General features: G+C 39.7%; 1 protein-coding gene across 1 annotated transcript in view; it reads left to right on the forward strand.

The window, feature by feature from the left end:
* Positions 1-15,840, forward strand: part of cables2b (Cdk5 and Abl enzyme substrate 2b) — a 39,652-nt gene extending 23,812 nt beyond the window's left edge. The window contains exons 4-9 of the mRNA XM_073061950.1: positions 1,025-1,133; positions 2,349-2,505; positions 4,862-4,965; positions 9,190-9,296; positions 11,311-11,515; positions 13,548-15,840. Of these exons, the coding sequence (XP_072918051.1) occupies positions 1,025-1,133; positions 2,349-2,505; positions 4,862-4,965; positions 9,190-9,296; positions 11,311-11,515; positions 13,548-13,688 (823 nt within the window). The 3' untranslated portion in view covers positions 13,689-15,840. The remainder of the gene's footprint in view (positions 1-1,024; positions 1,134-2,348; positions 2,506-4,861; positions 4,966-9,189; positions 9,297-11,310; positions 11,516-13,547) is intronic.
* The last annotated feature ends 1,809 nt before the right edge of the window (positions 15,841-17,649 follow it).

A 17,649-nucleotide genomic window follows, 5' to 3' on the forward strand; every position in this document is an offset into this window, starting at 1 on the left:
AGTCTTCTCAATTTTGGGTTATCCGATTTTATCACCCATTAGTGTAGAATATCAGCAACTGAAAATAAGTGTGCACTAATGGTCATTATTTAAGTTTTAGATTTTCAGTAGCTTGAAGTGGTGATTTGGTATTAATGTATGAAAATCTAAACTGTCAAGTACACTTTGTTCCTTTGTACGTGCAATTTGCTGCCTAAAGGGAAAACTTCTGTTGCACGAATTGAATATAAACTAATGGAAGTTCAGCCGAATCTCTCCCACAAACTGCATTGGCCAATGTTAATCTGGTAGCAATGCTTTTAGCATACAATCGCTGAAACCGCAATCCTGCCTTTGCTTTTAGGTTCACTCTATATATGTATGTATGTATGTGTATGTATGTATGTATATATAGTGTTCAAAGTGCAAAGCAACATCTGGAGGAGCTTTTGATTACATTAATATTTTGTTCATTCTTGTTCAGGCTAGTCAATGTTTGGTACTGTCTGGTGGCCTTCACATATTGTGTGCTGTTATCCATTTTGTAATTTATGGAGTCACTGATGGGAATGGATGCCTTGAAAAGGAAACTACACCAGGCATTCCATAAATTCTCCCATAGGCATCGTGGAAAATTATAGCTGGCATACCCATAGGAAAATTGTATATTGTTTTCTTTATCATCAGATGGAAGATTTGAACTAGTTTTAGCCTGAGTATACTGTGTGTTTCATGAGGTTATTTTGGTAAATCGTCCCAAGTTATCTCGGGTTCAAATACAGAACAGCCAATACATTCAAAGTTATTGTGCTCTGTGATCCTTTGTCTGCCCAGTTTCTCAGAACTTTTTAAAATAGTTTTTGTGAAATCGTTTCCTGTTTGTATGCAGCCTTGATCTCTGAATGAACAATAAGAGAAACCAGTTCCTTTCATTGTAAACTCTGCATCTATTGTACGTACAGAGCACTACTTTAAATATTTTATCCATGTCTTAAGTCTTTTCGGATTTTCCTAAGAACCTGGATTTGACATTTTCTTTACACAGCGACGGCAAACTCGAAGGACCAAGACAACGTAACCCTTCTGGTGGTATTTCAGCCTCAACAGACATGCTACTTGGACTTGAGGGAGTTGAACTTGGTGCAGATGGGAAGGTAATGGTTGGTTTTATTGCAAACAGTAAAGGGTGATCATTTTAATTGCTTTTATTAAGTGTTAACATATGAATTTGATTCATTTGTTATTGTGGCAGCTGAACAGAAGTTCAGGCTGAGAGGATGGTCTGTCAATTCATTTATTTATCACATGTACATCAAAACATAGTGAAATGCATCATTCTAGTTAACGACCAGTGCAACCTAAGGATGCGCTAGGGACAACCCGCAAGTGTCATGGTACATTTTGGTGCCAAAATAACATTTCCACAATGTTCTGCAGAGCACAACAAGAAACAAAACAACTGCATGACAAGCCTCGTTCCTCCCTCCCCATTACAAACTGTATCCAACCTCCACTGGACTTGAAGATTTGCAGACTCACATCTGAATTACCACATCCTTGTATATTTTAGGATAATTTATATGCAAATTGGCTTTTATTCTTTTCCCTTAATAAACCTTACCAATTGCATCTGTTTTTGTCCAAATTGAAAATTATAGCATACTCAATTGTCTTTTTGTCTGTATTGCTCATTTCATCTTGTATTTGATATGTAGTGCTATGGAAGTAGCTAAATATTTGTGAAAGCAAATTTTAAAAATACTCATAAGAATTAATGAGTACCTGTTATGCTGCCTACAATTTAATGAGGATTCTCCTCTGGACTTCACAGATAGAATGTTCATGTATTTTTCAGCAACTTGCATTAATCTGATGCCATCTATGTGAAAAAGAATTTTAAGGGACTCGATAGGAATATAATCAAACAAAAATTCTCACCATTTAGGAAAATGAAACCTTGGCTGCAGGAGAGAGAGCTGAGGTTCAGGGGCACAGTTCACAAACCTATGGGAGCCTTCCTTGGTGAAGGCATTTTACTAGCTGAGTATTAAAATTCAACACATGCAATAGCAGTGCAAAATTGCTCAGATGGTGGGAGGTTTGAGGAAGGTTAAAGATAGTCAATATCACAGTGAAATTAGAAAATTCAGAAGCTTTTAAAACCCAGAGTCAGTGTGCTTTTTCAACTGCAGGAATGTTAGATATTTAAAAGAGTACATTAAAGTGGAGGCAAGACCTTTGCTTTAGAGCATGGTAAAAGGAAGGCTATTTTGGCGCATTAGAATAGTCTAGCAATAAATAAATCTAAATATTAATGTTGAGTTTTATAGTAATTGCTGACCGTAATTACTTTGTTTCTTGCTTTACAGTCAGTTTCATATGCTCAATTTCTTTATCCAACCAATGCCTTTGTTGTGCCAAAAGCATTGCCGGACGTTTCTACTTCACTAGCACAAGTTCGAAATAGCATGCATCGGAATTTTACACCAGGAAGGCACGGAACTGCTGCAATAGCAATGGATATAGGTATGGTAAAAGTGGTAGCTGAAGGAAGAAAAATGTTGCTATTTTGAATGAAATTTCATCAGCTGTTAACAGCTACTTGTTCCATTAAAGTTTAACGCAAAATTAACTAATCCAACTGTATTAATAATGTTTCTCTCAGAGCAAGTCAGGGTTGGTTATTCCACAGTAATCAAAGGTATTCCACTATCCACAAATGAGTATTCTGGTAAAATAAAGTATTCCGTAGTTAGCTGGGTGAATGTAATTCCAACAGCAGTCAAGAAACTTAACATCAAACAGAGAAAAACAGCCCAACTGGTTGGCAGTTGCACTCAATTTAAAAAAAAAAGTCCATTCACAATTGCATTGCTGTGACTTCAGTGATACAATATTGAAGATGAATTACAACAGCTTATCAAGGCTTCTTCAACCATAGTTCCTCACCCATGATCTCTATTACTCAAAAGACTAAGATTTTCAGATCATTAAAATAAAAAAACACTGAAAATGCTGGAAATCTAAAATTTAAAAAAACACAGCACTGGAAACATTTGTCAGATCACACAGCATCTGTGGAGGGGGCAAAAACCTGACAATTCAAAACTACAACTCTCCAGAACGGGGAGACAAAGAGAAAGCAGAGTTTTATTGGTAGACAAGGTGGGAGAAGAATGGATAAAACAAAGTGAATATCCGTGATAAGTCAAGACCAGATGAGTTAACGTAAAAATGCAGGGCTATTTTGAGACTGGTATTTAATGGTGCCCTTGCATTGACACCATAACCTGGAAATAAATAAAATCATAACTGACTGACTTGTAGCAAAGATTTTTTTTTAATTTAGAGATATGGTTACAGGTCCACTGAGCCTGTGCTGCCTAATTATGCCTGTGACCAATTAACATACTCATCTGTACATCTTTGGAATGAGGAGGAAACCCACTCAGTCACAGGGAGAACATGTATACTGCTATAAAAGCTGGATGAACTCAGCAGGTCGGGCAGCATCCGTTGAAATGTGCAGTCAACGTTTCGAGCTGAGACCCTTCATCAGGACTGAAGAAGGAGGGGGCAGGGGCCCCATAAAGAATGTGGGGGAAGGGTGGAAAACCAATCGGAGGAAAGATCAAGGGGTGGGGGAGGGGAAGCAGGGAGGGGATAGGCATGAGAGGTGAAGAAGGAACGTAAGGGGAAAGCACTATGGGTAGTAGAAGGAGGCAGAATCATGAGAGAGATGATAGACTACCCAGACAGTATATGAGGTGTTGCTCCTCCAACCTGAGTTGGAGGAGACCCGACGCAGATTGGGGGACTGCTTCGTCGAGCACCTCCGCTCTGTCCGCCACAACAGACAGGATCTCCCGGTTGCCACCTACTTCAACTCTGCTTCACATTCCCATTCGGATATGTCCATACATGGCCTCCTCTACTGCCATGATGAGGCCAAACTCAGCTTGGAGGAGCAACACCTCATATACCGTCTGGGTAGTCTCCAGCCCCTTGGTATGAACATCGAATTCTCCAACTTCTGGTAATTCCCTCCCTCTCCCTTCCACCATCCCATTTCCACTCTGTCTCCTCTTCTAGCTGCCTATCACCTCTCCTGCCTATCCCCTCCCCCACCCCTTGATCTTTCCTCTGATTGGTTTTCCACCCTCCCCCCACATTCTTTATGGGGCCCAGCCCCCTCCTTCAGTCGTGGCAAAGGGTCTCGGCCCAAAACGTTGACTGCACATTTCAACAGATGCAGCCCAACCTGCTGAGTCCATCCAGCTTTTGTATGTGTTGATTTGACCACAGCATCTGCAGTGTACTTTGTGTTTACATGTGTACTCCTTGCAGGCAGTGGTAGGAAATGAACCTGGCTCACTGGTGCTGCAATAGCATTATGCTAACCACTACACTACCATGCCTCCTCAATACGTGAAATCAGTTTATTTATAGTACAATGAACGGATACTGTAATTTTCCTAATTTAAAAAAATAGAAAAATCTATTTATTTCTTCATATTTGCTCAAGATTTGCAATTATGTGTCAAAGGTATCTGGCTTGATTGAACGGAGAGTACGTTCACCCAGCAGAATTGGCTCACCGTTAACACTAAAAAGTGGCTTTCAACTTGAGTGTCAGCTCACTCCAAGTACCAGTGGCTAAATTCAAAAGGAAAGACAACTCTGAATGCCATTGCTGGAGAGGTGGAAATTTAGTCTGAGCTGATTGGTTGAAATTTTCTGTTGCCCTGGTATCCAAGCTCCGAGTGTGTATGGTGCTACAAGCCAATTACCTTGATTATTATCAAGGTTGTACGCTGCATATTAAGTGTCTAAAAATAACAGTGCATGGCTCAGACATATGTTATGTTTTGTCATTCTATAGGGAGTGATGCTGGAGATTTAATAGAGTATGATCCTAATCTTCTTGATGACCCTCAGTGGCCATGCGGAAAACACAAACGTGTTCTAATCTTTGCATCTTACATGGTAAGACCTTTATGAATAGTACTTTAATAAAGTACAATTTTCTGCTTGCAATTGTTTTTTTAAATCCTTTGATCCTCGGTGTGACACTTAAAACCTTTTTCATTCTAATTAGCTACAGAAGTCTAGTTTTCCTTCATAATATGCCCTTAAATTCCAGTTGATAATTGTTACTGTATTTAGTTAGAATAACATTGATTTGTGATATTGCAGACTTTAAACTGGCATCCTTTTCCTGAGTGCAATGTTTACTCATTATTTCATTGTAGGGAAATTTAGATGGTTGAGATGTATTCAAAACAAAATAAAGAGATTTATTAAGAGGTGGACTGGGAAATAGAACTTTATTTTTTAAATGTTATTCTCCTTTTTGTTGTGTTAGCATTAGTTATGCTCAGAATATAAAACCATTAGGGTTTCTCCAAAATGCCACAAACGGAAAATTATTATTTTACTGTTGCAATCTTGAACTCTGTAGTGAGTTTGATTAAAATAGGACTAGATTAATTTACAAATGATAGATATAGTGATTTCCTATTCTTACAGCTATAGTACTAGTATACCAGTACTATACTTGTACTGGTATAGTAGCAGTATACCAGCTACTATATCTGGTAGCTGCATTGCACAAAGGGTGTAGTATCAATAGAGAGAATGCAGAGGCAATCTTGCAGAGGTTTATAAAATTTAGAGACATAGGTAGTCTTTTTATTCCATACCATGGGAATCTTTGTCCAGAGGGCACAAGTTTAAGCTGAACAGGGGAAAATTTAAAGAGAAATATGCTGATTAATATTCACATCTATCTGCCCATTGGCCCATGTTTTGCCCAAATTCCACCTTTCTTATTTATGTACCTATCAAAGTACCTTTTAAAAAAAAAAAAAAAAAAAATGTTTTTGATGTATTGCCTTAACTATTCCCCTGGCAAATCATTCCATATACTGACCACTCTGAGTGGAAATAATTGCTCCTCAAGTTCCTGTTAAATCTGTCCCCTCTCACCTTAAACCTATGCCCTCTAGTCACAAACAAGAAGATCTGCAGATGCTTGAAATCCAAGCAACACACATAGAATGCTAGAGGAATTCAGCAAACTAGGAAGCATCTATGGAAGAAAGCACAGTCGATATTTCAGGCTGAAGCTCTTCAGTAGGACTGGAGAAAAAAAGCTGGGGAGTAGATTTGAAAGCTGGGGTGGGGGTGGAGGGGAGAGAGAAACGCCAGGCAATAGGTGAAACTTGGAGGGGAAGGGATGAAGCAAAGAGCTGGGAAGTTGATTGGTGAAAGAGACAGAAGGCCATGGAAGAAAGAAGAGGGGTGCAGGGTGAAGGAGCACCAGAGGGAGGCAATGGGCGGGCAAGGAGTTAACGTGAGAGGGGGAAAATGGGATGGGAAGTGGTGAAGGGGGGTGGGGAGGAGACATTACTAGAAGATTGAGAAATCGATATTTATGGCATCAGGTTGGAGGCTACCCAAACAGAATATAAGGTGTTGATCCCCCAACATGACATGGCTGGGCATAGCGAAATGGGAAGTGGAATTGGGTGGCCACTGGGAGATCCCCTGTGTTCTGGTGGACAGAGCGTAGATGCTCGGCAAAGTGTTCTCCCAAACTACGTCAGGTCTCACTGATGTACGGCAGGCCACACTGGGAACATCAAACATAGTATATGACCTCAACAGACTCAGAGGTGAAGTGTCGCCTCGCCTGGAAGGACTATTTGGGGCCCTAAAATGGTAGTGTGATCAGAGGTAGAGACAGTGAGATCAAGAAACCCTACTAGGGATAAGGTTCCTCTTGTCCTCACCTACCACCCCACCAGTCTCCGTGTCCAGCACATAATTCTTCGAAACTTCCACCATCTCTAACGAGATCCCACCACCAAACATATATTTCCCTCCACCCCTCCAAACTTTTTCCTTTCCACAGGGATTGCTCCCTCTGCCACTCCCTCGTCCATTCGTCCCTCCCCACTGATCTCTCTCCTGGCACTTATCCCTGCAGGGGGAACAAGTGCTACACCTGCCCCTACACCTCCTCCCTCACTACCATTCAGGGCTCCAAACAGTCCTTCCAGGTAAGGTGACACTTCAAGTCAAGTCAAGTCACTTTTATTGTCATTTCGACCATAACTGCTATGTACAGTACATAGTAAAAATGAGAAACGTTTTTCAGGACCATGGTGTTGCGTGACACAGTACAAAAACTAGACTGAACTACATAAAAAATCAACACAGAGAAAAAAAAAACAAACAACTACACTAGACTACAGACCTACACAGGACTGCGTAAAGTAAACAAAACGGTGCAGCCATTACAATAAATAATAAACAGGACAATAGGACAGTAAGGTGTCAGTCCAGGCTCTGGGTATTGAGGAGTCTGATAGCTTAGGGGAAGAAGCTGTTACATAGTCTGGTTGTGAGATCCTGAATGCTTCGGTGCCTTTTCCCAGACAGCAGGAGGGAGAAGAGTTTGTACGAGAGGTGCGTGGGGTCCTTCATAATGCTGTTTGCTTTGTGGATGCAGTGTGTGGTGTAAATGTCCGTGATGGCAGGAAGAGAGACCCTAATGATCTCAGCTGACCTCACTATCCGCTGCAGGGTCTTGCGATCCGAGATGGTGCAATTTCCGAACCAGGCAGTGATGCAGCTGCTCAGGATGCTCTCAATACAACCCCTGTAGAATGTGATGAGGATGGGAGGGTGGGAGATGGACTTTCCTCAGCCTTTGCAGAAATATGAGACGCTGTTGGGCTTTCTTTGCTATGGAGCTGATGTTGAGGGACCAGGTGAGATTCTCCGCCAGGTGAACATCATGAAATTTGGTGCTGTTTACGATCTCTACGGAGGAGCCGTCAATGTTCAGCAGGGAGTGGTCGCTCTGCACCAGTCCGTTAGCCACTGCACCTCCTCTCTGTAAGCTGACTCGTCATTCTTGCTGATGAGACCCACCACAGTCGTGTCATCGGCGAACTTGATGATGTGGTTCGAACTGTGTGTTGCAGCACAGTCATGGGTCAGCAGAGTGAACAGCAGTGGACTGAGCACACAGCCCTGGGGAGCCCCCGTGCTCAGTGTGATGGTGTTGGAGATGCTGCTCCCGATCCAGACTGACTGAGGTCTCCCAGTCAGGAAGTCCAGGATCGAGTTGCAGACGGAGGTGTTCAGGCCCAGTAGGCTCAGCTTTCCAATCAGTTTCTGAGGGATGATTGTGTTCGGTACTCCTGGTTAGGCTCCTGTATATTCTTGAGACCCAACTTAGATTGGGAGACTGCTTCGCCAAGCATTTACGCTCCATCCGCCTGAACAAGTGGGATCTCCCAGTGGCTACCCATTTTAATTCCACTTCCCATTCCCATTTTGATATGTCAATCCATGGCCTCCTCCACTGTCTATGATAAGGCCACAATTAGGTTGGCAGATCAATACCTTGTATTCCGTTTGGATAGCCTCCAACCTGATGGCATTGTCATCGATTTCTCAAGCTTCCAGTATGCTTCCTCACCACCTCCCGCCCCTTCACCATTTCCCATCCCCTTTTCTCTTTCTCTTGTTATCTACTTGCCCACCCATCGCCTCCCTTTGGTGCTGCTCTCCCCACACCCCCACTGCTTTTTTCTTTCTTCCTTGACCTTCTGTCTCTTTCACCAATCAACTTCCTGGCTCTTTGTTTCACCTGTCACCTGGTGTTTCTCTCTCCCACCACCACCGTTCAAATCTCCCCAGCAGTTTTTCTCCAGTTCTGCTGAAGGGTTTTGGCCCGAAACATCGACTGTGCCTTTTTCCATAGATGCTGCCTGGCCTGCTGAATTCCTCCAGCAATTTGTGTGTGTTGCTATGCCTCTAGTTCTTGATTCCCCAACCCTGTGAAAAACCCTGTTTATGCCCTCATAATTTTATATACATCTGAGGAGAAAGTCTCTCAAACAGAGGGCAACAATTATCATGAAGAAGCAGCCAGAGGAGGCAGTGAAGTCAAGTGCAGTTGCAACATTTAAGAGGCATATAATCTGGTACTTGATTTGGAAAACAAGAAGTGCATGAGCCAAATGTAAGCAAATAGAATTAGCATAGATAAACAAAATGGTTGGCATGAACGAGAGACTGAAAGGGCCTGTTTCTCTATTGTATATTTCTGATTCTGTGTACTTAATGTTCAACGTTAGGAAGTGATTGAAGCTGATAACTTTTTCACAAATGAATTATTTTGCTTTTTGCTAGACAACAGTGATTGAATATGTAAAGCCATCTGACTTGAAAAAGGATATGAATGAAACCTTCAAGGAAAAATTTCCTCACATCAAGCTGACACTTAGTAAGATAAGAAGGTAACTAAGCTAATAACTGGCATGTTCAGTATAGAAATATTATTCTTGGTATTGTCTTGTTCGTGAGAAACAATGCCTTTGAATGCATTTTCACTGAAGAATTAATCTTTTCTTTTTATCATTTAAGCTTATACTTTCTGGATGATTTGCTTCTGTTCCTAAAGGAATTAGGATTTTAGAGCCTAAAACATAGCATAGTACAGCCCCTTCTGCAAACAATTTTGTGCCAACTTTTAATCTACTCTAAGATCAATCAAACCCTTCCCTCCTACATAGCCCTCAATTTCTCTATCATCCACATGCCTATATGAGTTTCTTATATATCCCTAATGTATCTGCCTCTACCACCACCTTTGGCAGAGCGTTCATTCAATGCACCCACCATTCTATGGGGGGGAAGAATCTTACCTCTGATATTACCCCACATCTGTACTTTCCACTAATTACCTTAAAATTATGCCTCCCTTATGTTAGCCATTGCCCTGGGGAAAAAGTCTCTGGCTGTCCACTCAAACTATGCCTCTTACCTTGTACACCTCTATCATTTTCTTGGATGTTTCCCTTGGTACCATTTTATTGTAAAACAGGCAAGCTCTTAACATCTCAGCAATTTTTTCCCATCTATATCTACACTGAAGAAAATAGTTGGAATTTCGAAGTTGAGTTTATTGTTGTATGCACAGGTGCAATGAAAAACATGAATTATACACAATTTTTGCAAGAAAACACAATTAGAACTTTTAAAAAATCAAGTCTATTTTAGTCCAAAGTGTAAGAGTGCTCATAGCATTGATAAACTATGGTGATCAGGGTTTTGCCAGCTACTTCAAAAACAAAATGGTTGAATGGAAGTAGCTGTTCTTGAACCTGGTAGTGTGAGACTTCAGAGTTCTGAATCTCCTGCCTAATGGTAGATGCAAGAAAGATGGCATGGCCCAGGGATGGTGGGGATCTTAATGGATGTTGCCTTCTTGAGGTAGCACCATGTGTTCTCTTTTTGTTAGTGGGAGCATATTTTGGCCAAATAGCTGTCACAGAATGATTAGACTTTGTATTTTGTTGTAATGTGAACAAAGTCACTGGAAAGATGTAGTTGGTAGATATGAAGTAGTCTTTTATTCGACAAAATGAGACACAGCAGCTGTCATATTGACACCCTTTTGGTAGATGAGACCTGTTGAACCTAATATTACATGCCATTTTATATGCTAAAGGTCAAAGGACAATTCTATATTTACAATGTTTGTTTGAAATACATACAACTTTCACGTCTCCTTTGCACCCACACTTAGACACCCAAATGACTGTTTAATTAGCATTGTCTGCTCTTCCTATTAGCTATGGTTCTTGGCTCTTAGGAACCAATTGTCCACAGCTGCATTTTAATTTTAATCCACAGTCCATATTCAGATCTAAAGATTGGTTGCTGAAGTTAATGTTTTGCTATATATCTTAAGTCCAGAATACGCTCTAACATATATAAAAATACTTCATTCCCGTAAAATACTTTGTGATAGTGTCCATTAAAGGTGCTATCAATATACAGTTTTTTAAATTTTGCTTGTTTAGACATAGAATAAATTTCCAAAGTTTTGTTCAATTTGTGAACAATGTTCTTCTAAATTGTACGTTACTGGTTGTTCATATCAGTCTATTGCTATTTGAATATGTTGGTACTCCTGATTGCCATTGATCCAGAATGTGTAATTCGGATCTTTACTACATGTAGTTACATTTTGTGGAGGCAGATGTGTTATTACTATAAAGTTATTTTCAACAGAAGCTTGCACATGCATTGTGATCTAAAGATAGATTTATTGTGAAATCAGTAAATGAACAATTTCCTGTAACAGTAGCATAATCAAGCTAGAATGACAGTAAGCAAATGTAATAATGTCCTGCAGTGCTTGGGAAGGAACAAAGGGGGAAAAAACTGACATTGATGTATTAGTTTTAACCATTAACTTAAAATTACCAGTGATTTCATCATGCTATTTTGATGCTTTCTTGTTAGTCTGAAACGGGAAATGCGGAGCCTGGCAGAAGAATGTAATTTGGAGCCTTGCACTGTGGCTTTAGCGTTCGTTTATTTCGAGAAGCTTGTACTTCAAGGCAAAGTCAATAAACAAAACAGAAAGCTTTGCTCAGGTGCCTGCTTACTACTAGCGGCCAAAATCAGCAATGACCTCAAGAAACACGAGGTTAAACACCTGATTGACGTAAGTAAAATCAAGCTGACAATTTTCTTGGATTGCCATGGCATCAATTTTTAAAACTAGTCAGAATTACATGGGAGGGAAAATACTTCAGAATATCAGTAGCTCAATTTTAACATTGGAGGTAGTATAAAGCAATTAGTTTTCAGTTTTGTATCATTAATGGTGCGATAACAACTTCTGAACAACTGTTGGACAGGTGCATGGTATAGAAGCAAAGGTATAGAAATTTATGGGCAAATATCTTGGATGGAGCATCTTGGTCCGCATGGACCAGTTGGACCAAAGGGTCTGTTTCCATGCTCCATGAGTAGTTGTCTATCTATGCATGAGACTGCACTGTGAGTGTTCTGTGAAGTTTTGGGAAGGGTGCAGAAAAGATTCACAAAGATGTTACCATGACTGGATAGGATAAGTTAAAAGGAGAGGCTGAAAAGGCTTGGACTTTTTACCCTGGACCATAGTGGCTTGGGTGACCTTTTTTAGAGCTATGTAAAAATCATGAAATAAAGGTAAATGGTCTTTTTGAAGAATAGGATAGTCTAAAACTAAAGGGCATATGGTTAGGGTAAGAGGAAGAAGATTGAAACGAGACCTTGGGTGGGGTGTTGGGAGCAACATTTTCTTTTAGCACAAAGTAATGTGTATATGGAATGAGCTGCCAGAAGAAGCAATAGAAGTGCGTACAATTACAATGTGTAGAAGAGATTTGAATAGATAAATGGATAGAAAGGTTTAGAGCAGGGGTTCCCAACGGACCCCTCGTTTAATGGTAGGGGTCTGTGGCATAAAGATTGGAACCCCTGGTTTAGAGGGATATGGGTCAAACACAGACAAGTGGGACTGTTTGAGTGGACAACTTGGTCAGCATGACCAAAGGGTCTGTTTCTGCGCTGCACAGATCTAACTTATTGACAACTACCCACAAAATGATCACTGTCAACAGAAACTATTGTGATTATCATAACCATTGATGTGATATATTAATGTAAATCTCAGTTCCTGAAGGTTGTTATAGCCGGGGGTGGTAGTGGGGATAAACTCCCGCTACCTGTTAAATGGTCCGTCTCAAATAGCCTCTGACAACCAAGTCCAGCTCCTGGCCTTCACGTGTAGCTTAGCTAAGCCAGAACTGCTTTTACTGACAGGAGAAAGGGGGTTAATTGGTGCCTTAAAACCAAACACTTCAGGCAGATGAGGCTTGTCAGCCATGGTTGGTAGCTCATCTAGGAGGAGGAAAATTCTGATCTAAAACCTCTGCTGCCTTGCAGCTATACCCAGTCATGCAAAGACCTCAGAAGTAAACCCCAAGGAAAAATCTGGAGCTGATCTCCCTAACACAGTCCTATGTTGAGCTTAGCACTGACTGAAAACACCTGTGACGCTGCTGGTGCCAAACTATATCCGTCTATGCCGTTTCTTTGGATTCATCAGCAGCATGGGGGGGCTTGCTATACAGGCAACAGTTTGCTCTCCATATCATAATGCCCCAACTTACATATCACATAGACAGCTGGGATTCACCATCCATTGTTGACCATGACCAATGGAGGGCCTCAAAGTAAATCTCAAATATTGTTCACAACTATCCTCCTAGTCAATAGCTGTAAGTTGTTCTGACAAATTGTACACATTGTGGTTGACATTACATGCTCCTCATTTTTAAACAGATAAATAATCCAATTAAATTTTGTCCAAATGAAAAATTATGCAATTTTCAATAAAAGACATATGAAATCTAGATCGTACTATAGTGCATCAATGTAATAAATATCTGTTGTCCTTGCTGAAAGCCTTGTAATGATGGAACTAATAGTTTAGTGATAGTACTTTTATCTATACCACTCAAATATTTCTGATCAGTTTCCTGATTCAGTTCAAATATAATAATGCCATGTATAAATCCACTAATGCATGAGCCTTATCTGCAATATTAATTGCTCAGTCTATTCTTGAGGAGAACTTGTAGTTGAGATGTATATTGCATGTTTCATTTTTTGTAATACTTACAAATTTTATTGTTACTTGTCCACAGAAACTGGAAGAGCGATTACGATTGAACTCAAAGGAGCTAGTTGCCTTTGAGTTCACAACTCTTGTGGCTTTAGAGTTTGGCCTTTACCTTTCTGAGAAAAAGGTGTTACCTCACTACAGGCGCCTTGTCCACCAATCCTAGATGTAATTACATTCCTACTGAAGATGGGAGAAGCAAGAAGTTCTTCCTCAAAATGCTGCACTAGTTGAATTGTCTTTATCTTCCTTCATTAGCACAAACACCGTAGCAAAGTAACTACTATTTTACTAGTTGGCAACATTTACTGGTGATTCAACCAGCTTCTTGAAGTTGATGTCTGCCAGTTTTTCTGTTAAAGCACCTTTATTGATATTCGGGTGGAACTTGATATATATGTGTGTAATGGCCAGTTGTGTCACATTATGAAGGATAGTAATAATTACCACCAAAAAAATTCAATAATAGGCAACAGCACTTTTCTACACGGTGACTAGTTGTTACTGTGATTGTCTGTTCCAAGCTATTTGTTCTTCCAGGCATTATGCTACTGTAGTGGTTCAAGCAACTACTGTTATTTGCACAGAAGCCACCACTCTATGTTAGAGATTGAAAAGAAGCACATTTATAGTGCTATGCAGTTAATATTTGAACTATATATTTTTGAATATTTCGTGTTTCAGACTTGTCCGTAGTATAGTGTTTAGTCTTCAGTAAAAATGTATTCCTTTTCATAATCCTGTTTATAAAATGTAAACTGTCTATGATAATCATCCCTTTTGGATCTCCTTTCATGGAATTTTTAATCTTGACAATAGGTGTAATTTATGGATGCACTTAGAAAGTCTTCTTACAGATTGTAGTCTGTTGGGAAATTAAATTGGAGACCAGCCTTCAGTTTTCCCCTATTAGATGATCACTGGTCAAGTCAAATATTTAATATTTAAATATTAACTGTGTTGTCCTTAAAGTTTATTTAGCTTCTACATTTTGATGACTTACCTTTGACTTGTGAGAGTATAATATTTTTGTAATTTAAAAAGTCAAATGTTGGAAAGACTGAGCAGCTCAGGCAGCATCTGTGAAGGAAGGGAGGAAAAGTTTGTTTCAAATTGATGACATTTCAAGTCGCAAGGCAGTCATTGGGTTGCAGAGTTGGAAAGTTAATTCTGTCTTCCTGGTCTTTGTGGATGCTGCATGACCTGGGGACTATTTCAGCAGTTCATTTTAGATTGCTAACGTCTGCAATATTTTACATTTGTTCTATATTTTATTTAATGATTTCACAGTGTGAAGGCATTTCAGGTATTAATAGAACCAACAGTGAGCAAATTAATGATCAGTCAGCAGCTTATTTAAAAACTGTGAAAAGAGCACAATACTATACTGTTTTGTAGTTTTCATTGGCTGTCTATTCATTTCTTTTGTGTCTAGCATGGGAACAAAAGCAGGTCATTTGACCATTTGAGTCTGTTTGGTTGCGCAGCTGGATCAAGACTCCTTTGAATGTCTCTTCATCCGCCCACCTTTACAAAAAAAATTCATCTGTTTCTATCCTGAGAAGTTAAATTAACCAAATGTCTGCAGCTTGCTGTGGAATATGTTCCAGATTTCTTTTGTCGTATACATTTCACTTATAAATGGCCTTGCTCTTAAATCTTAAAGTATACCTTCACACAGCATATTGTCACCTCCCCTACCTGCCCTACAAAAATAGATTGTACTTTATTTGATCAGGACTCTTCAACCCAACTCGAAGTATATCTATATATCCAAATGATTTTTAATGAATCTCCAAAGTACCACCTCGAAGACCAATATACCTTTCTATCTCTTTACTTGAACTGCTTCTCGTTTCATTGTTTAAGTTATACTTTCTGAAGTATAAATTGTATACTTTCAATCTCGACCCTCCTTGAGCACCATTTCATAGTATTCTCCCAACTTTTATAACTTTGCTCTAACTTTTGATTAAGCTTTGACTATTTTTTTATTCGTTTGTTGACCTTAACTGAAAATATGGATTATTTTGCTACATTCTTCAATTAGCTGCAAATTGAATTGGTTTATAAAGTAATGTGCTCTTTTATTTATTGTACAATTTGAAAATGGAATTAGTTATATCTCTAATGGGTTCTCATTTCTTTAGATATTTAAGAAAATTTTGAGTATTTCTATACGAACTATAACCTCTTGGCTCAATGCACAGACGGACTTGGGACTTAAAAAGTTTTTATAAAAGTTTATGTATATTTTTATTCATTTTTATTAGTTGAACTGCAATATTTCAAGTAAAAAAATACAATTTTGAATATAATCAAGTCTCCAGTCTGTTTATTTTCCCAGATGGATACATAGTTGACGCTGTTGTGTAAATTGGATTTTAGTAATCCAAGGTTTGATGTCAGTAATTCTACAAAATTACATGGATATGAAATATTGACGAAGAATTTGCTTTTTCAAACAACTTTTTGTTTGAAGAAACAAATTCTTCATCAATATTTCATACATACTGTGCAAGGTCACTCTGGATTTTAGTTGATCTCTGTGGATTTTGGGATACCAGAAGTCTGACAAAGGAAGTGAGCTTGGAAATCTGGACACTGTTAATGTGACTGCAGAAGTCCTCTTTGGGGAGGTAGGGGGGGGGGGGGGGGGTGCGGTGTGAAATCCCATGATTTACAAAACTCCACAGGTTAAATTTTTCTAATCCTGCTGTTGAACCAAATTAACATCCATTTCATAAAACCATCATCGAGTAACAGTGTGCTTCATTAAAGTTTGCTGTTTTAGGTATTTTAAACAAAGTTGAACCTGCACTTCAAGTTTATTGTCATTCAACCATACAACAGCTAAATGAAACATTGTTCCTCTGGGACCAATGTTCAAAACATAGTAAATACAGTTACAGTCCACATACGGTCACAAGCTAATATTAGCACAAGTCCCCAAATTACATGGCCTAAAGATTGACAGGTTGACTTTAAGTGCAAGGCACATGTTTATGCACGACAGTGTAATATTATCAGCACTATTATAATAGAGAAAGCAGTCTTGTTAAATATATAGAACTGCTGCCAATAAAAAAAACATGAAAGGTGACCAGTGTAGGATGAGGGTGTCTGAGTGGGGAGGGAGGTGGCAGGACATTCAGAGGGGGTGTACATGTGCTGGGTGCCAGCAGGGTGTTGCAAAGTCTAACAGCCTGGGGGTAGAAGCTGTCGCCCAGGCTGACGGTACTGATTATGTAAGAGTACCCTCTGTCTGATAGCAGGACGTCAAAAGGATGCTTATACAAATTAATCAATGTCAGCTACATAGAACTTAATTTCTCATTCTACATTTCTTTGAAAACATTTTCTACGGCTAAATACAAGTCATAAAGTTGTACAGTATAGAAACAGGGCCTTCAACCTACTTTGTACGAGCTGACTTTTTGCCTGTTTGCATCGTCCCATTTGCACATATTATGTCTGCGTCCCTCTGTCTTGCCTGGTCAAGTTAGATAGATACTTTATTGATCCCAAAAGAAATTAGAGTCTCAGTAGCATCACAACTTAGAAGAGATGTAAGAAGGAATATAAACAAAAAGTTGCCTCAAACAGTCTTAACAGGAGGGGGCCAGCACTTCCCCAGCTACAGATTGACTTATTATAGAACCTAATAGCCGTGGGTAAGAATGACCTCATATAACACTCTTTGGAGCAGCGCAGTTCTCTTGGTTTATTACTAAAAGTGCTCCTCTGTTCGGCCAAGGTGGCATGCAGAGGGTGAGAAACATTGTCCAGAATTGCCAGAGTATTCCGTAGGGTCCTTTGTCCTACCACAGCCTCCAGTGTGTCCAGTTTGACTCTTATAACAGAGCCAGCCTTTCTAATCAGTTCATTGAGCCTATTGGCATCACCCTTGTTGATGCCATTCCCCAGCACACCACCACATAGAAAATTGTACTAGTGACAACAGACTGGTAGAACATGTGAAGGACAGGCCTGCATAATCCAAAGAATCTCAGTCTTCTCAGGAAGTAGAGGTGACTCTGGCCCTTGTACACAACCTATGTGTTGGTGCTCCACTCAAGTCTGTCATCCAGGTACTTGTAGGTCCTCACCATCAATGGTAAGAGGGA

This window comes from Hemitrygon akajei, chromosome 11, assembly GCF_048418815.1.
Source record: "Hemitrygon akajei chromosome 11, sHemAka1.3, whole genome shotgun sequence".
NCBI classification, from domain to species: domain Eukaryota; kingdom Metazoa; phylum Chordata; class Chondrichthyes; order Myliobatiformes; family Dasyatidae; genus Hemitrygon; species Hemitrygon akajei.